This window comes from Physeter macrocephalus, chromosome 21, assembly GCF_002837175.3.
Source record: "Physeter macrocephalus isolate SW-GA chromosome 21, ASM283717v5, whole genome shotgun sequence".
Taxonomy (NCBI): domain Eukaryota; kingdom Metazoa; phylum Chordata; class Mammalia; order Artiodactyla; family Physeteridae; genus Physeter; species Physeter macrocephalus.
In genome coordinates this window covers 34,260,681-34,283,811 of record NC_041234.1, presented here as the reverse complement: position 1 = coordinate 34,283,811, position 23,131 = coordinate 34,260,681, and the positions used below count along the sequence as shown (strand labels likewise).

The following is a 23,131-nucleotide window of genomic DNA, read 5'->3' as shown; positions in this document are numbered from 1 at the left end:
AAATGCAGAGTTAAAAACAAACACGAGTTACCATTTTTTTTCTCCATCAGATTGGCAAACAGGTTAAAGGTCAGAGTCTTAGGAAATGTGAAAATACACTGCTGATGGGAGTGAAAACTGGCACAATGCTTTTAAAAGGCAATTTGGTAGTATGTAATTAAGATTGAAAGTGGCCCAGCAACTCACTTGTGAGTGTCCACCTACAGAAACATGCCTGTACACAAGGAGGCCCCTACTGGTATGTTCACTGAAGCTCTGTATTACTGAAAAATAAAACCACTTTAAATATCCATCAGGGGAGTGGAGAAATAAATCAAGACCCATCCAAATTATGGAATTCCCTGAACAGGAATTCAAAAAAGAACAAGGTTGATTTTCCTTGCAGAAGGATCTCCAAGATGTTGCCAAGTGAAAAGTAATTGGCCAAATGATATGGACAGTATGATCCTGTTCACGTGAAAATGATAGATATCCACACTAACCTCCATTTTTCTGTGTTGACATCTTGTCTCTACCCACCCTCATGCCTTACTCCCAGTGGAAAGGAGTTTGTTTAGAGCAGTAAGGCTGTTTGAGTGGCTACAATCTCTTCAAATCATCTCACAATTATCATCCAGCAGGAGTGGGAGCCTGCTACATAATTTGTAGGGCCCAGTGCAAAATGAAAATGGAGGGTTCCTTGTTCAAAAACCAGGGGAGAGGTGGGAAATGTAGTTAAAGGCACTAAAATAAAATGGTTTTTTCTTTATAAATATTTTATTACTTATAAAACATAATAGGGATAATAGTGATAAATGAATAACAACATAAACCTACAAATTGCAGAACAATATTTTATCATAATTTATATAATAAAATAAATAATAACATTATTAATATGATACCTTGATTGATCATAAGATTTTTCTGGCTCACTTTTCTGCAAATTCAATTATTTAATCATCAAATCTATATTTTTAGCAACCTCGTTTTGAACCAGTATGATCGAAGGTAACATCGGTCAAGATTGCAAATGTTTGATAACTTCATTTTGAGAAAGAGCTTTCTACTGATGCAACTGTTACTGGCACTGTTTGTTGTAGGCTGTGACAACATTGGGATAGATTCCTGATAAATTATTTCAAAATACAAATTTTCATACATCTAGATATGATGATTCTTGTAGAAAAATGTTTCTAAAAAGATTTAACTCTTCATACAGATCAGTTTTGTCTAAGTCTGAATCTAACTTTAAATATAAATTTATACAATGGCATTTAACGTTTCCTCTGACATTTCCTGTAACTTGTGGAGGTATGCTATAGACTGAATGCTTGTGTCCCTGCCCCCCAAAGTCATGTTGAAATCCTAACCCCCACAATGTGATGGTAGTAGGAGGTGGGGCCTTTGGTAGGTGATTAGGTCTTGAGGGTGGGGCTCTCATAAATGAGATTAGTGCCTTTATAAAAGAGCCCCCAAAGAGCTCCTTCACCCTTTCCCCCATACAGCAAGAAGATCACCATCTATGAACCAGAAAGTGGGCTCTCACCAGACACTGAATGTGCCAGCACCTTGATTTTGAACCTCCCAGCCTCCAGAACTTTAAGAAATAAATCTGTTCATTAGCCACCCAGTCTACAGCAATTTTGTTATAGCAGCCTGAACAGACTAAGACAAGGTCATACAAGGAATGAAAATGGCTTCATTATTTATTTATAATTCAAAACACCTTTTTATGCATTCTACCACTATATCTTCAATTATAAGGAAAACACTTTTAAATTGTCTTCCTCATTAATAATTGGTTCATCCAAAGCCTTCATCTGTGTCTACTTTGATGATCTTTAAATTTAATTTCCATTTCCTAGCCTGTGGATATTTGCTTCGCAATTTTGCACTAGTTTTCAAAATGAGCTATTCTAAACCAGGGGTCCCCAACCACAGGGCCGCACAGCAGGAGATGAGCTGTGGAAAAGAGAGTGAAGCTTCATCTGCCACTCCTCATCACTCGCATTACCACCTGAACCATTCCCGCCCCCCCGCCCCCCTCCATGGAAAAATTGTTTTCCACGAAAGCGGTCCCTGGTGCCAAAAAGCTTGGGGACTGCTGTAAAACTCCTCAAAGAATTCTAATGACCTCCCGTGATGAACTTTACTTCAATGTCCGTGAGTACTTTTTTTATTTTGTAATAATTTACTGACAAAGTTTACTGCCTGAGTGCCAGCAGTTCATGTCCCAGTGCTCAGGCAAGAGTTAATATTTGTGCACATGCTGCAGGGACAGGCTCTGTTGACAGAAGGGCAAGATTGCCTCTCACCACAGGTCCCATCACTGCCCCCATGCAGAGGCTGTCCTTTCTCTCAGGGCTATGGCTACTGCCACCCCTGCTGCTGCTTATGCTACTCCTGCCACTATTGTCACTGGCCCAATGTCCCCCAACTCCCCCGCTCTGGGTCCCATGGTGCCCCAGACTGCCCCAGATGTGCTTGTATATGCCAGGTGGCCTGGCCAACTGCTCAGCATGTACATCACCTGCCGTGCCCACAGGCTCTGCTCACTGCCACCCAGTGTATCTCTTCTGCTCATGTGTATGCTCCATTGTCACACTGGACTATACTTACAAGACACAGGTTCAAAGATAAAATTATTAAGAATGTCAAGACAATGACAGGAGAGCATTAAATCAAGCCTGAAATCCTTTCTGGGAGCAGAGCTCTGTACAGGTGGCACACCCCTAAAGCTGGCCCTGGAGGAGTGGGTTGGTGTTCTCAGCTACCTAGTTTGGCACCTGGGGGACCATCCTGCTAGTTTGTATTCCAAGTGAGTGTAAACCATATTTTGCTTCTGTGATTCAAATTATGCAAAGAACTGTCGATCACCTTTCCCTATGACATGGATCTTAGAGCTACCAGTTGCTGTTAGATTCACATAAGGAGTGGTGAAGAGCCTGGAGTCTGGTCCTGTATTGCCAGGAACCCCAGCCTGCATACATACTAGCTATGTGGCCTCGAGCAGGTGGTTTAAAGTCTCTACACTCAGCTTCCTCATCTATAAAATGGGGATAGTACTAGTACCTACCTCATGGGGATAGTACTAGTACCTACCTCATAGGGTTGCTGTAAGGATTGAGTGAGTTAATGCATGTAAAGAGGTTAGAACAGTGATTAGCACACAGTAACTTCTCAGATAATGTTATTTGTCATTATTTTGTCTTTTGTTTTCACCGTCTTTGTACTTTCAAGTCCGTTTTGGAGCAAGTCTGTTCTTCCTCATGTAATGTTCTCCCATTTTTCTTCATGTATTTTATAGTCGACTTTGGCCCTCATCATTTTTCCTCTCAACAGTTATATGTACTTATATGCAGAGAGATGAATCGGAAAAGAGCTCGCTGAGGTTCCCTCTAGGAAAGTAAGCAGGGATTGAGTGGTGGTCAGGGGCATCTTCAGCCTGTTTGGATGTTGATTTACAATGGAAATGCATATACGATTGCCTATGTAATTAAAAGTAAATGTTTACAGCTGTTAAGTGGAGGTGGGGTAGAGGAAGAAAGTTTCCAGGGCAGACTTGTACTATGGCGGCCAGTTCAGATCATGCACTGATGTGAGACACAACTAGAGCACGTATTTCCACGGCAACAGCTGGCTGCCTCCCATCCATGGCAGTGTGAGTTCCTTTGTCAGCAAATCTAACTGCCTCGGATTCAGCCCCCTGACAGCTTTGCCTTCCCTGTTATCCTTTACCCCCCAACTCTACTACCCAATATCACTGGAGAAGAACTTTTAGGGGTATGTACCACTGTACCTGGGTCAAATGCCACCTCCTGTGAAGCCTTTCCTGACACACTCACTGAATATGTTTGAACTAATTGTGGCTACCTTTTTGTTCCTACACATGTTGTTCATACCTCTAGGTAGCACTGAGGGTTTGACCTTTTTCAGCCTGTTATTGTTCATTGAACCTTGCTTCCCTCATTAGATTGTATACTCCTTAAGGGTATACACAGGGTCTCTTACTCATGTCTGGAGATGCCACCCCAAAACCCCACCCATACCCCACCCAGTCCATCATAAATAAATGCTCAGGAGGTATTACTGAGAGAGTGCCCTGAACTGGCCCCCACCACCAAATTAGGGACTTTGTACTTTTATTCCTCCTACCCTGTCCCTGGCCAGCTCTTCCTGTTATTCAGGTCTTCCACTCATATGCCAGCTTCTCTAAGAGGCCTTCCTTGAATGTCTAAAATAGACTACCATCTATTCAAATCTTTCTCTGTCTCATAACTTGTTTTATTTTCATCATAGCACTCACTGCAGTTTGAAATTCTCTTATTTGACTCACTTTATTGTCTGTCTCCCTCTCTGGAATGTGAATCACAGGAGGGCAGGGACCTTGTCTGAATCCCCAGTGCCTAGAACAGTACCTTGTATATAGTAGGTGCTCAATAAATATATTAATGAAATTGTATTTGTTTTGATTATTGACTGATCCCCATGAAGAATATTAGCACCATGAAGGCCAGGACCTAATCTGGGTTACTGCTACATCCTCACACCTAGTGCCTCTGGGTTACTGCTACATCCTCACTGTAGTGCCTAGTGCATAGTAGATGCTCAACAAAGAATTGTTGGGTGAGTGAATTAATGTTCCACATACACCTTAACTCAACATACTCCACACTGAACTTAGTCTCTTCTTCCCCACAAAACCTGCTTTTTCTTCTGTGTACCCTGGCTCAGTCGATGGCACCATCATCCAGAAATGACACCCAACCTAGAAACGAACTCACACTCCTTTCACTCATTCACCTACTGTTTTCAATTAGCCTCCTAGCCCGGCCCATTCAACCTCCAAAATATCCCACTTATCTGATCATTTTTTACCCCTGCTGCAACTATCCTGATTCAGGCCTCATCTTTTTTTCATGACTAATGCAACTGCCTCCTCCTCTCTGCCTCTCCCCTTTTTCTCTCATTTATTATGGAATGCTTCATAAATCTGCATGTCAAACTTGTACAGGGGCCATGCTAATCTTCTGTCTTTTCAATGTTAATATATGTGCTGCTGAAGCGAACAACCTCCTGCCTTCTTGTGAAGCTAAGAAAGCTTAAGCTGCAGGGTTTGTCACTTGCCATATGGTCACATGGTCATATGTTTTATAAAGTTTGCAAAATATATTTAAACCACAATTGGTTAAAATTGCTGTCCCTTTCCACTGAGAGTTTTCCTGGTCACATTTTCCTTGTATTAGGTGGTGCTGGAGCTGCCTCAGACATTTTTGAGATCCATCTAAGTGGAAGTTGATTTGTGGAATACATTTAGTTTGGGTTTAGTGGGGACATTTTTATGTTTGTACCGCTTCTATTTATAGTTATTACCCAGGTGTAGGAATGACTTCTAGAAATACTGTCTACCTTTGAACATAATTTTGTATTCACAAGTCTATATTCTTAATGAAATCCTACCTCACAAACTGTACAAGTTTCAGGTCCCACTAAACCTGGATTGTCCTCTGGCTAAGCCACAAATGTGACTCTGTTGCTTTTGCTCAAAAACCTACAATGGTTTCTTATTGCTTACAGGATAAAATCTAATATTCAACTTCTTTTTGTAAATGTTTTCCCAGGTGCATCCATGCATCTGTACATGATAATCCTTTATATACGATGTTCTTGTTAATTTAGTCAACTTTTATATACCCTCCAAGTCTCTCTGAAATCTTCCTTGACAGCAGCAAGCAGCTTCTGAGGCACTTTCTTAGCCTTATTCTGGACTTTGCAAGAGGTATCTGTGTGCTTACTAGATGCTGTATTCCAACTGTTTACCTGCAAGCTTGTCTCCTGCACTGGCTGCCAATCTCCCACCGCAGAGTTCCTCTTTTGCAACATTGTATCCCCAGGGCCTAACCCACCATCACTTAGGAAACTGGTGTGCACACACACACACACACATTTCCTTTTCTAAAGCAGTTGGACCCTAAGAAAATGAAATAGTAAGAGTATTCCTAGAGAATATTCAAGAATGTCTGAGGAAACCAGCGCCACCTTGAAGCATGTGTGTGGAGTTCCACTCATTCAACCTCTTCTCCCACCCCACCCTCAGGCTGTAGTCAGAAAATCGTGGGACAGGTGCATGGAAATCCTTGAACTGTATCTGAACTGAACTAAACTGAACTGGGGTGGGGTCAAAGAAGAGAGATTTCAGAGGGAGCTGGGGACAGAGGATTTACAGAGGAATTACGATCGAGGGACCGAGGGCAGGACGCGGGCGGGGAGTATAGTAGAGGGTGCAAGGTTCAACAACTTCCCGGCTCTGAAACTTAAGCCACTTGGCTTCCCTAAGCGCATGTCCTCACTCTGGGATAATAACAGAGCTTCCCTTGCAGGGTGAAGAGTAAACGACCCGGAGACCGTGTGAAAGAGGCCGGCCAGCTGAAGGTGCTCAATGAACGGGAACCTGTGAGTACTCGCCCCGCCTCCACCCGGGCCAAAGGCCCGCCCCCCGCCGCCACCTATTAAGTTTGCGGAGCACAGTCACTCGTAAGAGGAAAAAGCTGGGGGGCGGAGGGTGTGTGTGTAGGGTGTGTGAGGGGAGGGAGTGTGTGTGTGAGGGATGTGTGAGGGGAGGGAGTGTGTGTGAGGGGAGTGTGTGTGTGTAGGGTGTGTGAGGGGAGTGTGTGTTTGACGGGAGGGGGTGTGTGTGTGTGAGGGATCTGTGAGGGGAGGGAGTGTGTGTGTGAGGGGGAGGGGTGTGTGTGTGTGAGGGGTGTGTGTGCAGGTGTGTGAGGACGGGTGTGTGAGGGGTGTGTATGTGTGAGGGGAGGGTGTGTGTGTGTATGAGGGGAGGGAGTGTGTGTGTGTGTGTAGGGTGTGTGAGGGGAGGGTGTGTGTGCCTGGGGAGTAGGGGAGAGAGTGAGTGACAGTGTGTCAGTGATGTTGGTGGGGGGGGGGGGTGTGTGCTTAACTCCCTGCTCGCCCGGAGTAGGGGGAAGGCGAAGGCGGGGAAGGCGAAGGCGGGGAAGGCTCTGGCCCCACTCAAAATGGAGCCAGGCGCCTGCCTCGCCTAAGATGGCGGCCTCCCCGCCTTTCGGTTCCGGGTTCTCAGCGTCGATTGGGTACCTGGGGAGTCGAGCGTGTCCAAAGGTGGCCGAGCCCCGCCCCCTTTCTCAAGGTGACGCTCCGCCCCCGATGGCGTCACACGGGAGCCGGGGCCCGCCCTTGCCCGCCTGCGCCGCGGTTACCTCGCGTGTCTGGCCTTCATAAGATGGCGGTCGGGTCGCCTACCCGCGGTGGCACCGCCACTCTCAACATGGTAGCTGTTTACCCCGTATTTCTCCTCCCCTCTCCTCCTCAACTTCCTCGTTGTTTTGAATAAACTTTATTGACTACTCTGAATTGCCTATCACCGCCACCAGGCTTCTCCTGGCGATTTTTCGGGCTGTTTTTCTCCAACCGGGCCGCCAGTTCATCTCCTTCCTCGTTGGTTTGCTCGCGGCGATCTCCTGCCGGCCCAGCGACGCCGCCGCTTGCCTGTTCGTCAGGCGGCCGCTGGACTAGGCCCGAGCCTCGGGCTCCAGTAGGCCCTAACGGCCGGGCCCGGAGCAGAGCTGTGGAGAAAGCTGCCCTGAAGCACCGCCGAGCCAGCGGGTGGCTCGAGAGTAAGGCGAGAGAGGTTCGCCGCGTTGCCGTAACGATCCCAGAATTCGGTGCGCGCCGCCTGTGGGGCCGGAACTGCCGGCCGAACCTCAGCTGAGCGAGGCGCTGAGCAGCTCCGGAGCGAGCCTGGCCGCCGGCGCTTCGGTGGGACTGAGCTCCGCGGGCGTGAGGAATCCCTGCGGCTTTGCGGATGAGGAGGTCCCTGTAGGGTTCCGGACCGAATACGTTCTTGTCAGGTTTTGGGGCGTGAGGAGGTTCCTGTCAGTTTGGGAGGCGTGAAGAGATTCTCGTAAGTTTCGGGGGCTGCAAGGATATTCCTGTCACTCTTGGGATCTGTGACGAGATCCCTGTCAGTTTTGGGGGACAGGGGAGTCTTGGTCAGTTTGAGGGGGCTGTGAGGAGATACCTGCCAGTTTCAGAGCTGTGGGAGGAAAATCCTGGCTTGGTTGCAGGAGTGAGGAAATTCTAGTCAGTTTCAGGGGTTTTGAAGTGATCCTTTCGAGTTTTGGGGGTGCAATAAGAACCCTGTCGTCTTTGAAGTAGAGGGTGAGCTTATCAGTTTTGAGGTTGAGATTTATTTCAGTTGTTGGGGTGATGAGACTCCCGATTGGTCGGGGATGGAATGATTTCGAGAGTGAAGGAGCAGATCATTTAAACTCTCACAACAGAACCCCAGAACTGTGATTTGAGTTGGGCGCCTAGTCTTGTCTGCCTCGTTGCTGAAGACATCGAGGTAATTGTCGAGTAATCTGAGGACTTCCAAGGATCCCTCATCTCTCTCTAGTTGCGTCTATTTTTGGGGTGAGAGAAGTGGCTTTTTCTGAGGTACCCCCAGCCTCATCCTCTAGGCTATGCTTTGTGTCATAATAAATATTGAGAGCTCTGGGAAACAAGGTTGATAACTAGGAGAGGGTGCAGTGAGGGATTAAAGAACCTTCCTGAAAAGGCATCAGATCTTTCCCTGAAACCCGGAAAGAAGTTATCACTGACCCTGGGGGCTGAAGGAGGTAAGGAGGGAAAAAAAGCCTCGACGGCAGAGCGCCGTTCTTTATTTGTTAAAGAAATTCTGGCGGCCGGTGGACTTTCTCCGTTTGCCCCCTACAGCCGCACCAGCTGTGTTGCATCCCGGCAGCGGTAACTGCCCATTTGTGAGCTGAGGGACCTGATTCACTCTGTAAAAAGTGTTGTTTTTGCCCAGCCTTCGTCCAGAGAGAACGCGTGCTGCCGCCTCCCGCTCCCTTTGACGCTGAGAACCTGGCCCACCGCAGGACGCTCCAAGGCCAGGCGAAGATGGCCTCGGTACCGGTGTATTGCCTCTGTCGGCTGCCTTACGATGTCACCCGCTTCATGATCGAGTGTGACATGTGCCAGGACTGGTTTCATGGAAGGTAAGGAGGGCAGGGCACGCTGGACAGGGTGTAGTGACCAGGTGCTCACTCGCTTGCTCCTTTCTCAACTCTGGTTCAGGTTCCTGCTCAGAAACTTATTTCCCCTCTCTTGCAGACAGTTAACACCAACCCACCTCCCAGACCCAGATTCTTCCATCCTTCCTTGCAGACTAGGGCCTAGCTGACATTGGCCTCTGGTTTCTCCTCTTTTTTCTTTTCCCATATGTATTTCTTCTTTGTACCCTTCTTCTGTTTCTTTGTTTTTTTCTCTTAGAAAAATACTTTCTTTCCAGCCACAAAGAATGTATCATTTTTGTATTCTGGCAATTTTGTTTTGACTCAGATGCTGGCTTTGGGGGAGACGTACTGCATTTTTGAGATATTTGAGTCCAACAAACATGGATTTGAGTTGTGGTTTTGCAGCTTACTATCAGAGTGACCTTGGGCAAGTTGCTTTGCCTCTCTGAGCCTCTGTTTTCACCCATGAAGTATATCTAATACATCCTTCCTGTTTACTTAAAGCATTTTGCATGCACTCAGTAAATGGGGGCAGAAATGCAATAGTATTTTATTTCTACAGTATTTATCTGCAGAACCATCCAGCTAAATTGAATTAAGCAGAGGAGATGTTGGGTAAAACAGTAGGAGTAAAACCACTAATGAATTCCCTCCAGCTAAACATGTGTGCACATAAGCACCTGTCACCCAGGATTCCAGAGAGGTTAGTGTGTGGAATAAACCTGTAATGTTATCCCATTATTGGGACTTATATCCCAGCTCTGGAAAGAAAACCATGAGAGGGATTTGTACATTAGAGTACAACAAAACTGTATGGTGCCCTCCTCCTGTTGCATGTTGTTAGGTTCTAGAATTTTCAGTTGTCATTAGTCCCTTCCAAAGGAGCTGTTCCTGCTATCATACCCAAGACTAAACTGAAGGTGTTGGTGCTGCTAAAATTCTGCTCTTAGCAGGGACTGCCCTGTGCAGCACATCCAAATTCATATTCAGCTGATCTTTGTTGAGTATTACTGTGTGTCATGTTCCCATGGCACTTTGTGTACATCCTTATTGAAAGTGATTATTTCATCATCTCCTAGTTATAAATACGTCTGTGTCACTCATTAGCAAGAGCTGCCTGAGGGCAGAGATGTCAGCTTTTCATGTTTGGTATCCTCAGAACCTAGTTCAATGCTAAACATATAATAGATTCTTTTTTTTATAAATATATTTATTTATTTTTGGTTGCATTGGGTCTTCTTTGCTGTGCGTGGGCTTTCTCTAGCTGCGGAGAGCAGGGGCTACTCATTGCGGTGGCTTCTCTTGTTGTGGAGCAGAGGCTCTAGGCGCACAGGCTTCAGTAGTTGTGGCTCACGGGTTCTAGAGCGCAGGCTCAGTAGTTGTGGCGCACGGGCTTAGTTGCTCCGCGGCACGTAAGATCTTCCCGGACCAGGGCTCGAACCCGTGTCCCCTGCATTGGCAGGCGGATTCTTAACCACTGCGCCACCAGGGAAGCCCTATAATAGATTCTGAGTACATTTTTGAATGATCAGATGAATGAGTTGTCTTGAAAAAAGCTATTGCCTGTGGCCCTTGCTTTGGATTGTGTAGGTTTAAACCTGGAAAGTGAACTCCTACCCACAATACAGAGACCCTAACTCTGCAGTCTGGGAACAGGAAACAGGAATGAATCCTTCCTGAGTGCTTACTGTGTGCCAGGCCCCATGACAGAGACTTGGCATACATTTATCTCATCTAATCCACATCCAAGCCTGAAAGTTAGGTATTTCTATTTTAAATAATAATAAAAAATTTTCCCTGACTATGTAAGTGAGACATGCTCATTGTAGAACATACAGAAAAAGAATAAAGAAGGAAATAAAAATCATCCGTGAGCCTACTATCCAGGACAATCTACTGTTTAATTTTTTTGTTGCATTAACTCCCATCGTTTGACTTAGAATATAAACATATATTTTACAACATGGGATTGTATTATAAGTACCATTTTGTAATGTCATTTTTATTCCTACTTAACATTATAAAGTTAAGGTCATTAAATATTCATCTGATTTCTGATATCCCATCATATATCTGTATCATCAGTTACTTGGTAATTTCCTCTGAGGTTGGATACTTAGGTTATTTCTACTTTTTTATATTATAAATAATACTATGATGTGAGGGAAACTTTGGGGGTTCTGGAAATGTTTTGCATTTTTATTTGGGTGCTTGTTGAAACAAAAAACATTGCGGTGAACATCTTTGCGTAGTAGAGACTTGACATTTACAAGGAACACCACTGAGGCCTTTAAGAATTCCAATTTTACAAATATGGAAATGGATTTATGGGCCAGGCCCCTCCTTAATCACGTTTCTGTGGTGAGTCCTGTGTTTCTGTGCACACCCTGACATAAGTTAACTGCTTTAATTGTTTTTCCTGTGAAAGAGACCAAGCTTTTATCTCTTATCATGCTTTTCTCTATGGGCTGCCAGAGAATAAGGAAGCCAGCTGAGAATCAGGTCCTTGGTGGGTGGCTGTTCTTGCTTACTTAGTGCGTTGCGCGCGCGCGCACACATGCGCGCACACACGCGCGCGCACACACACACCAGGCTCATAGTGCTCTAGTTAAGTCTGTACTTTAGCATAATTGAAAATTACTAAATATTGTGGACATTTCACAGTTGTTCACAATAGTTAAGCCCACAAATGCCTAAAGATGATATAAATCTGTTCACATCTCTGATGACTTCCATAGGCCAGATTTCTTAAAGTCCAGCTGGGGATTAGTAATGCTATGTTACTTCCTGGTAAGGTTATAGCAAGGAAGGTGACTATTCCATTTTGCTGGTGAGAATCTGGAACTCATGGAGGTTAAGTTACTTTCTGAGTCTGGATTTGAACTTAGAATTATCTGGCTCCAGAGCCCAGGTTCTCAAAAGTGGGAAAAAAATGGTATAGCTCCATTCCTCTATTGTAAAGGACTGGATTTTGAAGAGCATTTTGATTTGTAGAGCAGTGGTTCTCAAACTTTAGGGTGTATCAGAATCACTTGGAAGACCTCTTAAAAGATGAGATAGGTAGGCTCCACTTGCAGGGTTTCTGATTCAGTATGTGAGCGGAGGCCACTCTCAGAACCACTGATTTAGAGCATTATTCTGTCTCAGTTCCTTCCCTTTCTGTAGAGTGTGACAGCTTCTGATATTGGGGGATGGGTGGGCTAACATATCATTACTGTACACTGTTCTCAAAATGTGGTTCATTAACTGGGAATTTGTTAAAAATGCAAATTCTTGGGTTGGGACCTGGCAATCTATATTTTAACAAGCAGGTAAATTCTGATGTACCCTAACTTTTGAGAAACATTGCTGTACACTGGTGGAGGAAGTTAGTTGGCAAGCATTTATTGATGTCTGGGGCTTTGACAAAACCTCACCCCTCTACAGTTTTCCTATCTATAAAGGAAGCATTGGTTGGCATATCCCCAAGGTGGTGGCTGTGGTGTGGACTCTAAACTCTAGAGGAAATGGCACTGGCTTCAGATCTGGGTTCAAATTCTGACTCTGTTACTTTTTAGCAAAGGATTTCATCTCTGTGAAGCCTCAATTTCCCCAAGAGTGGTTGTGATGATTTAAATAAAATGGTAGTGGCCCTTGTTTATTGAGCACTAGCTAGTCTGCTGGTCACTATGCTAAACGCTTTGCTTAATTATCTTTAACCTTTTTTTTGAGTTTTTAAAATTATGAATTCAGTTCATTTAATAGTTATAGTACTATTTAAATTATCTATTTTATATTGGATATGTTGTGGTAGTTTGTGCTTTCTAAGGAATCGATCTATTTCTTCTAAGTTGTCAAATTTAAGCATGTAGAATTGTTCATAGTATTCCCTTATTATCCTTTTGATGGCTGCAGGCTGGCTCTGTGGTGATATCTCATTTCGTTCCTGATATTGAAAATTTGTCTCTTCTCTCTTTTTTTCTTTGTCAGGCTTGCTAGAGTTTTGTCAGTATTATTGATCTTTTCAAAGAGGAAGCTTTTTGTTTCATTGAATTTCCCTATTGTCTTTCTGTTTTCAATTTCACTGATTTCTGCACTTTATTATTACCGTCCTTCTGCTTGCTTGCTTTGGGTTCATTTTGCTCCCCTTAATGTCTTGAGGTGGGAGCTTAGTTTATTGATTTGAGACTTTTCCTGTATTGTAATATAAGCATTTAGTGCTATTGGTTTCCTTCTTAGTACTGATTTAGCTGTGTCCCAAAAATTTTGATATGTTTTCTTTCTCATGTAGTTCAATATAATTTTTAATTTGCTTAGAGACTTCACATTTGACCTATGAATTATATAGAAGTATGTTGTTTACTTTCCAAGTGTTTGCAGATTTTCGTGTTATCATTCTGTTATTGATTTCTGGTTTGTTTCCATAGCAGTCAGAGAATATACTCTATACAATTTCAGTTCCTTTAAATTTACTGGGGTTTGTTTTATGGCCCAGGATATGGTCTGTCTTGGTAAATGTTCCATGGTCACTTGAAAAGAATGTATATCCTGCTGATGTTGGGAGGAGTTTTCTGTAAATGTTGATTTACTCCTGTTGGTTGATGGTGTTGCTGAATTCTACTCTCTTTGCTGATTTTCTGTATAGTTGTTCAGTCCATTGTTGAGAAGGAGGTGTTGAGGTGTCCAGCTATAATTGTCAATTTTTTAATTCTTCCTTTCAGTTCTATCATTTGCCTCACATCTTGCAGCTTTGTTGTTTGAATGCAGATGCATTTAGGATTAATGTGTCTTGGTGGATTGACCCTTTAATAATTATGTAATGTCTTTCTCTGTCTCTGGTAATTTTCTTTGCATAGAAGTCCACTTTATAGGTTATTAATATAGCCACTCCTGCTTTCTTTTGATTAAAGGTTGCCTGGTATCTTTTTCTATCCCTTTACTTTCAACTGATGTCATTATATATGAAGTGAGTTTCTTGTAGACAGCATATAGTTCAAAATTATTTTTGTCCACTCTGCCAATCTCTTTTAATTGGTATATTTTGACCATATATACCTAATGCAGTTATTGATATGTTAGGGCATAAGTTAGTCATTTTATTTTTTTGTTTTCTGTTTGTTCCCTCTGTTCATTCTGTTTTCTTTCTCCTGCCTTCCTTTGGGTTACTTAAATCTTTTCAAGAATTCCATTTTGATTTATCTGTAATGTTTTTGAGTGTATCTCTTTGTATAGCTTTGTCAATGCTTGTTCTAGGCATTGACATAATACATACATAACTTACCATAATCAACTGGTATTGACATTTTACCGGTTTGAGTGAAGAGTAGAAACCTTACTTCCCTTTAAATTCCTTTATGCTCCCCTGCTATAATTATCTTAAATATTTCACCTACATACATTGAGAACCATATATAGTGTTACAATTTTTGCTTCAACTCTCAAACATGATTTAGAAAACTCAAGGGGAGAAGGAAAGTATATTATATGTACCCATATTTTCACTCTTTCCCTTGTTCTCGCTTACTTCCTAGTGTTCCTAAGAGTCCTTCTTTTATCATTTCCTTTCTGTTTAAAGAACTTCCTTTAGCCATGCTTTTAGAATTGGTCTACTGGCAACAAATACTCTTAGTTTTCCTTCATATGAGAATGTCTTGATTTCCCCTTGAATTCCTGAAGGGTCTTTTCATTTGATATCAGATTCTGTGTTTCCAGTTCTTTCAGTCCTTGAAAACTTGTGCTACTTCCTTTTGGCCGCCATGGTTTCTGATGAGAGATCCTGTGTCATTTAAATTGGTGTTTTCCTTTGGGAAATGTCATTTTTCTCACTGATCTCAAGATCTTTCCTTTGTCTTTTGTGTTCAGGATTTTGATTATGCTATTTTTTTTGGCCACACTGCATGGCTTGTGGGATCTTAGTTCCCCGACCAGGGATTGAACCTGGGCCACAGCAATGAAAGCTCTGAGTCCTAACCACTGGACCGCCAGGGAATTCCCTGATTATTGCTGTTTCTCATTGTGGATTTCTTTGTTGCTGAAGCGCTGTTCATTTTTTTCAATCTATTTTCCTTTAGTTTTATTAAGATATAATTGACATACAGTACTGTTTAAGTTTAAGGTATAGAGTATAATGACTTGAATTACATATACATATATTGTGAAATGATTACCACAATAAGTTTAGTTAACATCCATCATCCCATATAGGTACAAATAAGAGAGAAAGAAAGAAAAATAAGTTTTTTTGCTTGTGACGAGAAGTTTTAGGATTTACTCTTAGCAATTTTCAAATATACTATACAGCAGTAGTCATCATGTTGTACATTACATCCTCAGTACTTATATATATTATAACTGGAAGTTTGTACCTTTTGACCACCTTCATCCACTTCTCCCACCCCACCCCCACCTCTGGAGGATAACCACAAATCTCACTTTCTCTATGAGTTTGGGTTTTGTTTTTTTAGATTTCACATATGAGTGAGATCATATAATATTTGTCTTTGTCTGACTTATTTCACTTAGCATAATGCCTTCAAGGGCTGTCCGTGTTGTTGCAAATGGCAGGATTTTCTTCTTTTTTTATGACTAAATAGTACTCCATTGTGTGTGTGTGTGTGTGTGTGTGTGTGTGTGTGTGTGTGTGTGTGTGTGGTGTATTTATATATACATGTATTACATTTTTTTATCCATTCATCTTTTGATGGACATTTAGGTTGTTTCCATGAGTCAGTTATTATAAATAAGTCTGCAGTGGACATGGAGGTGCAGATATCTCTTTAACATAGTTTTTGTTTCTTTCAGATAGATACCTAGAAATGGAATTGCTGGATCATATGATAGTTATATTTTTAATTTTTTGAGGAATTTCCATACTGTAAGTGGCTGTGCCAGTTTGCAATCCCAACAGTGCACAAAGGTTCCCTTTTCTCCACGTCCTCACCAACATTTGTTATCCCTTGTCTTTTTGATAAGCCATTATAACGGGTGTGAGATGATATCTCATTGTGGTTTAGGTTTGCATCTTCTTGATGATTAGTGATGTTGAGCACCTTTTCATGTACCTGTTGGCATTTGTATGTCTTCTTTGTAAAAATACCTATTCAGTTACTCTGCCCACTTTATAACCAGATTTTTTTTTTTTGCTATTGGGCTGTATGAGTTCTTTATTTATTTTGAATATTAACCCCTTATTTAACATGATTTGCAAGTATATTCTCCTATTCCATAGGTTACCTTTTTATTTTGATGATTTCTTCTTTCTTTCTTTTTTTTTTTTTTTTTTGCTGTGCAGAAACTTTTTAGTTTGATGTGGTCAAACTAAATTTTTAATTTATTTTTGATTTTGTCACTTTGTGCTTTAGATGTCATATCCAAAAAATCATTGCCAAGATGCATGTTAAGGAGCTTTTTTCCTATGTTTTCTTCTAGAAGTTTCATGGTTTCAGGTCTTACATTTAACTCTTTAATCCATTTCGAGTTAATTTTTGTGAGTGGTGTAAGTCAGGGTTCTATTTTCATTCTTTTACATGTGAATATCCAATTTTCCCAGCACCATTCACTGAAGAGACTGTCTTTTCTCCACTGAGTATTCTTGGCTCCCTTGTCAAATATTATTTAACTGTGTATGCATGGGTTTATTTCTGGGCTCTTGATACTGTTCCAACAGATACTGTGTCTGTTTTTATGCCAGTACCATACTGTTTTGATTACTATAGCTTTATAATACAGTTTGAAATCAGGAAATGTGATGTTTCCCACTTTCTTCTTCTTTATCAGGATTGCTTTGGCTATTCTGGGTCCTTTGTGATTCCATATGAATTTGAAGATTGTTTTTTCTACGTTTGTAAAAAAAATACTGTTGGAATCTTGATAAGGATTGTTTTGAATCTATAGATGGCTTTAGGCAGTGTGGACATTTTAACAGTATTGATTCTTCCAATCCATGAACATAGGATAGCTTTCCATTTCTTTGTGTTTTCTTCAATTTCTTTCATTGATGTCTTGTAGTTTTCAGTGTAGAGGTCTTTCACCTTCTTGGTTAAATTTATTCCTAAATATTTTATAGTTTTTGACATTATTGTAAATGGGAATGTTTTCTTTATTTCTTTTTTAGACAATGTGTTTTTAGTGTGTAGAGATGCTACTGATTTTTGCATGTTAATTTTTTATCCTGAAACTTTACAGAATTCATTGATTAGCTCTAACAGTTTTTGGATGGAATTTTTAGGATTTTCTATATATAAAATCATGTCATCTGCAAATAGAGATAATTTTCCTTCTTCCTTCTTCCTTGTCAATTCTGATGCCTTTTTTTCCCCTTGACTGATTGCTCTGGCTGGGATTTTCAGTACTCTGTTGAATAGAAGTGGTGAGAGTGGGCACCCTTGTCTTGTTCCTGATCTTAGAGGAAAAGCTTTCAACCATTCACCATTGAGTCTGATGTTAGCTCTATGCTTGTCATATATGGCCTTTATTATGTTGAGGTGCATTTCTTCTATACCCCATTGAGTGTTTTTTAAAATCATGAATCAGTGCTGAATTTTGTCAGATGTTTTTTCTGCATCTTTTGAGATCACTTTTTTCTTTCATTCTATTAATGTGATGTATCACCTTTATTGATTTGCTTATGTTGAACCAGCTTTGTATTTCAAGGATAAATCCCATTTGATCATGGGAAATGTTCCCTTTAGTGTGCTGCTGAATTCAGTTTGCTAGTATTTTATTGAGAATTTTTCCGTGTGTATTCATCAGGGATATTGGCCTGTAGTTTTCTTTTCTTGTAGTGTCCTTATCTGGCTTTGGTATCAGGGTAATGCTGGCCTCATAAAATGAGTTCTGGAGTGTTCCCTTCTCTTTGATTTTTTAAAGAGTTTGAGAAAAATTGGTGGTAATTCTTCTTTAAATGTTTAATAAAATTCACCAGTGAAGCCATCTGGTCCTAGGTTTCTCTTCGCTGGGTGTTTTTTTTTTTCTTTTTTTTTTACCGATTCAATCTCATTACTAGTAACTGGTCTCTTCAAATTTTCTATTTCTTCCCGATTCAGTCTTGGCAGGTTGTATATTTCTAAGAATATATCTATTTCTTCTAGGTTGTCCAATTTGTTGACTTAAAGTTAGTTGTTCGTAATTCAGTCTATTTTCTTTCTGTTGTTCAGATTGGATAATTTCTATTGTTCTATCTTCAGGTTTACTATTTTTTTTCTCTGTTGTCTACATTCTGCTATTGAGCCCATGCAGTGAGTTTTCATTTAAGTTGCTATAGTTTTTTCTAGAAGTGCCATTGGTTCTTTTCTATATCTTCTATTTCTTTGCAGAGATTCTATTTTTTTGCTAACACTTTTTATTTATTCATTTGTTTCAGGCATGTTTGTAATTGTTTTTTGAAGCATTTTTGTGGTTGCTCCTTTAAAATCCTTATCAGATAATTCCAACATCTGTGTCATCTCATTGTTGAGATTGATTTTCTTTGCTCATTCAAGTTGTGATTTTTCTTGTTCTTGATATGATGAGTGATTATTTTCATTATATCTTGAATATTTTGGATATTATGTTATGAGATTCTGGATATTATTATATCTTACGTTTTTGTGGGCTTCTTCAGACACTGCACTTCAGTGGCAGGGGAAGGGGGTACTACTTCTTTACTGCCAGGTAGGAGTGGAAGTCCAGGTTACCCCAGTTGCTCTCTGTTGGCACTCACTACCTCAGATCCTGCTGTCATCTAGTCAGGCTGCCTTCTCTCCATCTTTCAGAGTCGTCTTACCTTTTAATGTCCAAGATTTTTAGCTGTATTTAGTGGTAGTAATAGGGAGAAATAGGGAGAAGTGTGTTTACTCCATTATTCCAGAACCAGAAGTGACCAATTAATCTTTAAAATAGCTCTTTGGAGCTATTATTTTCTCTCATGAGGCTAAATAGCTTGCTCAAAGCTACACAGCCAGTTAGTTGCTCAACCACAAGTCAAACCTGGGTCCCTTGGACTCTTGCTATAGGATATAATACTATAGATAGTATAAAGCACTGTTCAGGTTAAGCCATTTTCAAGGTGGTGTGGGAGATAGAGAAAATCAGGCTTATAAACTCACACACACTCCACATTTTTGTTCAAAGTGAAATCAGGTTAAAATGGACATCACTCGTTTTGAAGCAACTGAAGCAGCTGCTACACAGCTTTAGGAGTGTGTAGCAAAGGGAAGAGAAGGCCTAGCATCCATATTCAGAGTTTACTATGATACAATGTATGGGCTGCAGAATCCCTGCTCTGGAGAAGGTCTTATAGGGTGTGGAGTTAAAAGTATCAGAAGGACAGCCTGCTCTGTCAGGGCTTACAGGATGTCTCTTGGAGTGACATATTTTAAAAAAATAAATTTTATTTTTTAATAATTATAGATTCATAGGAAGTTGCAAAAAATGTATGTGGAGGGCCTTTGTACCTTTACCCAGTTTCCCCCATGGTGATATCTTATATAACTACAGTACAATATCAAAACCAAGAAACTGACCTTGGTACAATCCACCAATCTTATTTCAATTTTTCCAGTTTTACACGCACTCATTTGTGTGTGTGTATGTGTATTTAGTTCTATACAATTTTATCACACTTGTAGATTCATGTCACCACTACAATCAGAATGAACAACGGAAGGAATCAGAATTCCTTCACCAGTGGGATAGCATAATTTTTGCCCCAACCCACCTAGAAGAAATTTGGGATGGCAAACGTGTACCAAAGGATGGGTGGTCAGTATCCAAGAGGAGTATTATGAAAATTCAGATCAGGTCTGATAGGCATGATGCCCAGGACTGAGTTATGGGAGGTAAATGAAAATCTGCTTTTGGAAACAGAGGCATCACTGAGTGGGGAGCACACCTGACATGTTACCTTTCCAGTTATAGCAAAGGGACCAATGTTATTAGACAGAGTGAGGGGAGAGTAGTAGAAGCTGATGATGGGGGGTGGGGGTGCGGGTGCAAATCATGTAGGGCAGTGGTTCTCCAAGTAGGACCAGCAGGATCAGCATCACCTGGGAACTGGTTAGGTAAATTCCATTGTCCTACCCCAGACCTACCAAATCAGAAACTCTGGAGGTGGGACCCAGGAATCTATGGTTTAACAAGCCTTCCAGGTGATTCTGATGCACACTAAATTTTGAGAACCACAGGTATAGGGTCCTGTGGGCCATTGTAAGAACTTGGTTTTCACTCCAGATAGGATGGGAGCCATAGAAGGATTTTGAGCAAAGAAGAGTTGTGATCTGGTTTAGGCTTTGGCTGTTGTGAGGACAGACTCAAAGTGAGTATGGGATGAAACAGGGAGAGTTCGGGGATCACTGTAGATCATTATTTCTTAAAATGTGGTCCCTGCACCAGCAGCATCAGCATCACCGGCAACCTTGTTAGAAATGCATGTTTCTGGCCCCCACCCCAGATCTACCAAATCAGGATCTCTAGAGATGAGGTCTAGGAATCTGTCTTAACAAGCCCTCCAGGTGTTTCTGATGTGCCCTAATATTTGAGAAACACTGGTCTAATTAGGCAGTGGTGACTTGGACTGGAGTCAGTGGTGATGAGAAGTGGTTGGATTTTGAATATATATTGATACAGGATTTGCTGACAGATTGGATTGGGGTTGTGAAAGGACTCAAGGATGACTCCGTTTTGAGGAGTTTTGGTATACAGGGGAATAGAGTAACAGGGCAGTGACAGAAGGGGTCACAAGAGGATTTTTTGTTTGGTTGGGTTTTTTGGGAGATAGAGATTACAGCCTGTTTGCCTGCATGTCAGTGCACATGGAGTGATTCTGTTGGTGCATCCAGCATTTAGTGAAGCCTGTTATTGGCAAACTTATGTTCCAGGGTCTGGGTAGAACAAAAAGAAACATCCCTGGTGCACTGAAACTTGCTCAGTGTCCTTTGTACTCCTCCAAGTCCTATGTGCTTGGAGGCGGGGGGGCCACTGGTGCGAATGGTGGGTGCCTCAGCATCTCAGAATGGGTCATCCCTGTTTTTATACATTGTGCTTGGCCTGATCAAGGTGTTGCAGGAAACTAGAAATTGACTTGGATTTTCTGATATTTTTTGAATAATGAAGAAAGGTAAAATATGTTCTTTTTCCTCTTTATTGATGAATGAAGACATTGTTTTTCCAAGGCACAGGTGGTGACAGGACCTGGCTCTTAGGGAATCCTCAGAGAGCAGAGGTTGAGCAGATAAGAAGCTAGACAGGATCCTGGGCAATCTTGTCACCTCTCAAGCTTCTCCAGCCCTCAGCTCCCACCTCAGTTCCACATCCCTGGAAGGACTGAATGCCCACTTTTGTGTTCTCATAGCACTTGACTCTACTAATAACACCACATTATATTCTAGTTATTTATTGTAGTGGTATAGTGGAGTCAGATGGATCTGGATTTTTATCCTGCTCTGCTATTTATTAGTTTTGTAATGACCAACAAGTTCCTTAACCACTCAGATTTCCTATCTGTTAAATTAGAATAATATTAATAATGATGATAGCTAATACTTTGTCCCAAGTACTCTCAGTTCTTTACCTACTTTAGCTCATTTAAGCCTAACAACTCTATGAGGTGGGGTACTATTAATATTCTTCTTTTATAGATGCAGAAACTGAGGCACAGCAAGGTTAAGTAAATTGCCTAAGTTCACACAGCTAGTAAGTGGCAGAGGTGAGATTTAAACCCAGGCAGTTTGGCTCCCAAGTCTGCACTTTTAAACTCTGTGCCTCTAAATACTGTACAGAATGCCCTGATTTGTTGTAGAGATTAGATGTGTTAATATATGTGTGATAGTATATTCACAGTTCACTTTTCTCCTCAACTCCTTTTATGCAGGCTTCAAATTCACTCACCACCCCCTTACCCTGCTTTATTTACTTTATAAATAAAGTAAATATACTTTATTTACTATAGCGCTTATGAAACTGTTTTGGTACCACCTGTCTCCCCCTCCAGACTGTCCACTCCATGAGGGCAGTAGCTATTTTCAGTCAATATTTATTGAATTTATGCACCCACTTACATCCAAATACTGAGTGCCTACCATGTGCCAGGTTCTGTGGCACATGTTGGGGATAATTCATCTTAATCTTGAGACCTGGTGCTGTGATAATTGTCCTCTTTACTAAGGAAGCAAAACAGCATTTAGGAACCTTGGTCCAGGTAATAATTATTGAGACAGTGCAGCCAGAAGCCTGATTTTCATCCATATGCCTTCCTGATGTGAGATATTATCTAGCCCAATGAATTGGGTTGAATAATAAATAAAGCAAGACTGGAAGATGGATAAGGTGAGGATTTGGGGTGAACAAGAGTTGCTGTCTGCTGTATGTAGTAGGGGCAGATAGCAAGTAAATGGGCAGTTGCAAGTCTGCAGGGTGAGTGCTGAAATATGGATAGTTAGGGGGGTGAGGCATGGCAGTAGGGAAGAGGAAGGGAAGGAATGTTGTAGGCACAGGGAGCCATGTGTGATGAGTCCCAGAGACCAGAAAGAGCATGGCACTGGGGGTCGAGCTGGGTTTTAGAGCAGCGCTGGCCTCATGGGTGTGTGACTGCTGTAGTCACACACAACCTCATATTTGGAAGGGGGCCCCATGCCCATGCTTGAAGTTTAATGCTCTGTGGTTGTAGTCTTGAAATTCTTAATAATTTTACCTTTGAATTGTGTTTTGTATGTGAGGTTCAAGGGGACAGTGGAGTTTGTCCTGGGGACCTAGAGCTTTAGCTCACCTGTGGTCCTACCTCTCGCTGCCTCCCTGAACAGATTCTCGACTGGCTGCCTGGGTTGCTGGGCCTGGGTGCAGGTGCTGGAGAGTCAGGGTCAGGTTCATGCACCCTGCACACTAAGTCATAGTGCATGGCCCCTGAGTGCCTGTGAGGGCCTGCACTTGCCCCTTGAGTATCCCCATGCCCAAGGGAACATGACAGTAATTAACAAAAAGCCCCATGGCAAGTTGAGAGAGATCATGGAAGAGAGGAAATAGCTTTTATTTGTCAACTGGGGGCCCCTGATTTTCATTTGCACCAGCCCCACAAATTTTATAGCCGATGCTATGTGTGAAGGGCAAGAGGTAGGGTCTTTTAGGCCATGATAAGTTTATAC

General features: G+C 41.8%; 1 protein-coding gene and 1 pseudogene across 4 annotated transcripts in view; one reads left to right on the top strand and one right to left on the bottom strand.

Annotated features, from left to right (window-relative positions):
- Positions 1-4,951: 4,951 nt before the first annotated feature.
- LOC112065805 (uncharacterized) lies at positions 4,952-5,052 on the bottom strand (annotated as a pseudogene).
- Positions 5,053-6,385: 1,333 nt separating this feature from the next.
- The window catches only part of PHF8 (PHD finger protein 8), a 103,657-nt gene continuing 86,911 nt past the window's right edge, over positions 6,386-23,131 (top strand). For 3 of the 4 annotated variants that reach the window (XM_007118894.3, XM_007118893.3, XM_028482544.1), the window contains exons 1-2: positions 7,194-7,921; positions 8,831-9,020. In XM_007118894.3, the coding sequence (XP_007118956.1) occupies positions 8,923-9,020 (98 nt within the window). In that variant the 5' untranslated portion in view covers positions 7,194-7,921; positions 8,831-8,922. Of the gene's footprint in view, positions 6,436-7,193; positions 7,922-8,830; positions 9,021-23,131 lie in introns of those variants that run through there. The other variant, XM_028482543.2, reaches the window with a different exon arrangement.